This window comes from Mercenaria mercenaria, chromosome 9, assembly GCF_021730395.1.
Source record: "Mercenaria mercenaria strain notata chromosome 9, MADL_Memer_1, whole genome shotgun sequence".
Taxonomy (NCBI): domain Eukaryota; kingdom Metazoa; phylum Mollusca; class Bivalvia; order Venerida; family Veneridae; genus Mercenaria; species Mercenaria mercenaria.
Genome location: NC_069369.1, coordinates 47,201,485 through 47,207,484, shown reverse-complemented (window position 1 = coordinate 47,207,484; position 6,000 = coordinate 47,201,485). Strand labels below are relative to the sequence as shown.

Sequence of the window (6,000 nt, the reverse complement as noted above, 5' to 3'; positions counted from 1 at the left end):
ATAGACTCTTTGAAGAATGAAGTTCATTGTAATGATAACTTTATTTTCAGCAGCATGTGATTCTGTTTAAAATTTAAAGTGTTCAATTTTTGTAACTCGAATACTTACCTAATAAGATAAGAGATTTAGAATCAAAATTGGGGTAACTGTCAGGTAGGCGATTGAAACAGCCGCTGATCTAGAGCCTCGGAGTTTCCTACCTCCCCCTCCCACGTAGGAGTTAGGGTTAGGTAGCCCGCTCGCAGCACATCTGACTTTGGCTTTTCCAAAACTGTCTTAAATGTACTAAAAAAAAAAAAAAAAAGTATAAATATCTTCTGCCAGTATTTACTGGCAAAAAATTGCATTTCGGTGATTTCGTATTTCTGGGGTGTAAAACATAAAAGTGCTGATTGTGTGATTATTGACAGTTATTATAGATTTGAGTAGATTAAAATGGTTTGTGAAAGGGAACCTTAATAAACGGGACGGCTTAACGGCATGCCCCTAACCTTAGACTTTTTGTTGTGTTATTTATTTTAAGGTTATGAACTTAGGTTAAGGTGTATGTTTGGAGATAATAAATGATTTATGCTCGTTTGAGAGAATCGAATTAGAGCATAAATGACATTGATTATCAGAAGGCACATATTAAATGGAACATATTTAGTAGTTTTGTTACCCTAAACTAAAATGGTATATTCTAATTTAAAGTTTTTAGTAATTTATCATCGCTAGTGAAATCGAAAGTAAACTTCTTCCCCCGTTGCGTTCCGTACAGTGCGTATCTCGCTTATGGATGAATGAGTGGTGGCTGGTTGTAACTGTAGAGTCAGTGTTCCCGGTGTCGGACTGTACGCGCTTTCGCACACACGGCAAATTCATGCTCTTCGTGAAAGTAAAGCGGAAAATTTAACAATTCTTTGTAATTATTTCACGAAACTGAGTTATTCCCTACATAATAGGACACCAGGGATCTTTCCCCAATGGAGCCTCGCTCTGGCAAGTGCAGACAAAAACAATAACAACACCAATGGAGGCCAGTAGGTCAGCTGAAAATTTTTTAATTTCATGAAAATAATGACTATGCAAACAACAACAATGTGCAAATTAAATTTAAAAATCACTGTTACCTATTACTTTACCCAATTAAAAAAAAGATTTCAACATTTATTGAAGGTATCCCAATCTGCAAATGTTTGATTTTTTGCTTTAAGTTTTTTTTTTAACTGAGAACTTAATCAAGTAATTAGAGTTATGGGGGTCACTAGTGATTTAAAAGCTAGGGTTTTATTTTCATGTCAACTGCTTTAGCCTTTTCCAGTCCAACTAATTGTACGCTGGTCGACATATTGTGCTAGTGGGTTACTTATGGGGGATTCTGACCCAACACGAAATTATTTCAGAATCAGCCCAGGACGTCAAATCATTTTGACCTTCTATCACTGAAAGGATACCTCTTGATCATTTAAATTTGCTGCTTAGTTGGAATATTTGCAAATGAATAATGTGTTCGTATATGCATATCCAAATATTTTCTGTCTGTACATTCTGTTTAATTCTGAATTTTTCATGCGCCAAACATTATTACCTCTACGCCGTTTGTCTTTTTAAAGACATTTCTTGTTTTTTAATTATTTGTTCTCCGTGCCAAAAATTTCGTAAACACCTTTTTTCAAATTTTGAATTGAACCTATGCTCATCGGATAAGAATGGTCGTAGAAAATGAGAGCTCACACTAATGCTACAGTCACACATACGGATATGTCCGTGCGTTGAGGTACGGTGCGGATGGGATTGGTCTGTGAGTGGGCGGACACGGATAAGTACGGAGCAGTACGTCTTAGTATGGGAAAAATGGTGAGAAACGGGGAACAAAAAGAAGAAAAAATACAGTACGCGAATAATAAGTACGGATAGGTACGGCGTACTACGTTGAACTGCGTTTACTGCGCCTGGCAACTTGCCCAGCGCGTGGACGGGTCGGCGGTGAACTACGTTGAACTACACTTAAGTACGGGCAGCCTCGGATAACTACATTCAGCTACGACAAGGTACGTTTTAGTACGGATAACTACGTTTTAGTACGTTCAACTACGGATGAATAAGTTTCAACCAAGTTGGACTAAAGTCACGCTCAAATGGTTACGTCGCTTTGATACAAGTGGCTTTCCAAGTGTAACGTTGACCTAGTGACCTGGACTCTGCACTATGGGTGTCTTCTTGGTGTGCATAAGAATTGATGTCAAGTTTATGAAAATCCTTCCAGTTTTTAAGAAAATATGGAACAGACACAAATTTGGGCTATTCGATCCTTGATCTTTAAAGGTGACTTTGGCCTTGGACTTAGTGACCTGGATTGTGTTCTCTGTAAGTCGTCTTTATGAGATTTACAACTGGTGTTAGTTCTATGAAAGTTGTTCCAATGTTAAGAAGATTTGGAGTGGTAACAAATGTAAGCTCACTGTTTTCCAAGTGTGACCTTGACCTTGTATCGAGTGGCCTGGGTTGTGCGCTCTGTACGTCGTTCTTGATAAGGAAAATATTTAATGAAAATCTTCGAAAAGGTTTCAAATTGGAAAATATAGGGCGGACGGTAAATTAAGCCATCTGACCTTTGACCTCTATGTGTGACCTTGACTTTGGACCTTGTGACCTGGGTTGAGCGCTCTACACGTCGTCTTGATGTGGTTAATAACTGATGCAAGTTTTATGAAAATCTTCATTGCGGTTAAGAAGATACGGAGCAGACACAAATACAGATGGACCAGCGGACGGACATGCAGGACTCCTATACTGCCTCCATATACTTTGTATCAAGGAGTATAACTAGACTCGTAAAATAAAAAGCATGTAGCTATATATGTTTATTTCATTAAGAACCAGCCTTTTGTAATTATCATTCATGGAATTTCTCTTTGCTAAAAATATAAATTAAGCCCACATTTAACAAACCCAAATTGATTCAACCAGACAAACCAAGATTTGACTTCATATTTCATTTTGTTTCATTTATTAAATTCCAAATTTTCTTAAACTCTAAAAATTAAAACAAAATGTAAAATCTACACTTCTACTAAGAAGAATATTTTGTAATTATAAAAGATAGCAAACAGTTTTTCTATAAGAAAATATCTGTAGACATTTCTTCTGAAATTTATGTAAAATCTGGGAAGAACATGTCCTCGTCCGGCGATTTATGCGTGAATGCATGATTACATTGCACGTGACCTAGCACGTGGCGTCTACAGTTGCCAGCTGCACTTACTGAGGCAATATTCAATACAAAACGAACTTAGATAGTTTTGTGACTGATGGGTTAAGCTAAATATTTCGCTGCAAGTAGCCATTGAGCCATTAAATCATCGCGTTATACCCCGACCTTGGTATGATCAATGATCCGCGTCTGTTTTACCTCTTGGAAGAGATGGACAAGTTACGCTTCGTCAACAAAATCCTCATCCTCGAGAAATATGCATCGAACACCACTAAACATGTTCCTCCCAAACACTGTGCACTTCTCCTGGACTTGCGTTTTGCAGCATCATAATTGCACTTCGTTCATTAATTTCTGCCATTTTGTCCATCAAGGAGTCCATTGAGTTAGCATCAGGCTTTGTCAAGCCGTTCTGACAGCTGGAACATTTTTTCTCTGAGAAAGGTTTAACTGCGCACTCCTTGTAACTGACACTGTCGTCTGCCGCATCAAGATCTGTTGTATTTGGGTCAAAATCGTTTTCAGAAATTACCGACGGATCCGGAGGGAAAAACGATATGTTACATGAAGGACATCCCGTTCCCTGCTTAGGATATTTATCAATAAATCCGTTTTGATCGGTTGGCAGAAACTGATGGCTATGTAATGCAGATAGCGGTGTGGTTGTTTCTTCCCAGAATCCATCGCGATCTTCTGGTGAGTATCCCGGCTTATAGGAGAGTTCACTTACACCACGACCCGAGTCATTCGATACATAACGTTCTCTACGTGGTTCCGCGACACCGAGATACATGATTTCTGGTACACAATTATTGGTCAGTTCTCTTTCTTTATCAGTTTTTGGAAAATCACCAACATTTCTGCCACTATAGGTTTGAGATTTTGGTAAAGCCACATAGTTTTGTGAACTTTTATCAGCTTTGACACCATTTATCGCTCCAAATTCTGAATGCGTTTTCCCGCATGCATACACAACCGACACATCCTTGTCCTTAGTATGCCCTGAAAATGCCTTCTTGACGGCCGTCACAAAATCCTGCTTGTCTTGGTTGAGGGAATAACATTTTAAAGCGGTTTTGCTTTGTACTAGAGCTAGTTTATCAGCAAAGGTGACTGCACATATCTGAACATGAAGCTGTGCTGTCAACGGTAAGTTGGCGCGTAATTTGCAAATATATTCGGATAATTTTTCGTCTGAAAAACTCGAAACCATAAAGCAAATTAGAATATTGAATATATCGTCTGCTTTCTGTTTGCTTTCGCACACGGTAGTATCATTACACATGGATGACCTCTGGAGAGGGTTTTCTGTTGTGGAAGGTGTGGACAATTTCCAATTTTTCCACAACGCAGACATTTTTGAGGCAATTTTAGTGTCGGGCAGAGCTATTATTCGGGTGAACTTGATTTTAGTACTCAAATTATTTTCCAGAATAAACTGAAGTTTGGATGCATCTTCCTTCGTGCAGCCTATATCGATACACAGCACGTGCAAAATGCCTACAAATACAAAAAGCAAGAGAATAAAAATACACAACAATATCTTATTATCGAATATTTCAGATAAAAGATCAGCGATATACTGTAATGTTTCATTTACCAAAAGTCCTTAAATACTTGTTAATTAAATAATCTTAATAAATTTGAGTCATTTTCAGCGTTTCTATAATATGAATGATGATTTCTAACTATCGAAAATAAACGGTAATAATGTTAAAGAAAATTGACAAATGTTTATTACTAAGTGCTTGCTCCAAATATCATAATGCTGTAGAAACATGCATCTAAGCGGTCAACGACATATATTACATTATTTTTTCTCTTAATTTTTTTCTCAGACATTATCGGTCCTATTTCGCTTGACTGGTAGGACAGGTTATTGCTTCATATCAGACTGGCAGAAAATGACATGCTTCAAATACTTAAAGTCACACTAATTTACTACAACAGCTCATAACTTTTTCTTTAAAAAAAAATAGAGATTTGCATGGCTGAACCGGCAAAATGCCGACTTTACCACTGGGAAAGTCTTGTGCTTGAATCCTTTTTCATTTAATATTCCTTATTGTACAGATTTCTCAAGAAGTACAAAAACTGAGCCAGGCTTTGTTCACACAAATAAACGAAAGATTTCTGAGCAATATATGTTTTTTTTTAATTTTTTTATGGAACCGTGAGAAACGAGTTCGAATGTGTGACAATATTCACCCTCACCCCAAACCCCGTACAAAATTACCCTGAGTAATTTTACCTTGTCGGCGGACAATGTCCCTTCCCAATTAGATTTTATGAAACTATAAAAAAAAATGGAAACTTGAACTGAAAAATAATACTTTTTAGCAGAAAATAATTAATTCTAAACGAAATAAGAATGAAAATTAGGATATGCCGCAATATAAAGAAAATACGTCAAATTTGTCATGGAGTGGTAGGGATGTGGGAAGTTTGTCCGTGAGTGTGACAGAGGCAATGAACAGAAAACGCTTTAGTTTAATATTATCACTTGAATTTCAGTGCAAAAGATGTGTTACAACATTAGTATTACAACTCTGCTACATAATCTTTACGGTATAGTAAGTCAATTTTTCTACCGTGTTATAACTGTTCAGCTGCAGTGTAAGCAGAAAGAAAATGGAAAAACATATCCCGTATGGAACAAATAACACAAACAAACATGTTACACATGTTTATTTGGTTGCTTAATTCATGATTAAAAATGCATGGAAAGACAGATTATCAGTTGCTGGCAAATTTTCAACAAAAATGCATCCGGCATGCAATAGTTTACGACAACCATCTGCCAG

The 6,000-nt window shown here is 37.0% G+C and overlaps 1 protein-coding gene across 1 annotated transcript in view; it reads right to left on the bottom strand.

The window, feature by feature from the left end:
* Window positions 1-2,831: 2,831 nt before the first annotated feature.
* Window positions 2,832-6,000, bottom strand: part of LOC128559272 (uncharacterized) — a 29,877-nt gene continuing 26,708 nt past the window's right edge. Inside the window, exon 6 of the mRNA XM_053550540.1 lies at window positions 2,832-4,696. Within this exon, the coding sequence (XP_053406515.1) occupies window positions 3,468-4,696 (1,229 nt within the window). The 3' untranslated portion in view covers window positions 2,832-3,467. The remainder of the gene's footprint in view (window positions 4,697-6,000) is intronic.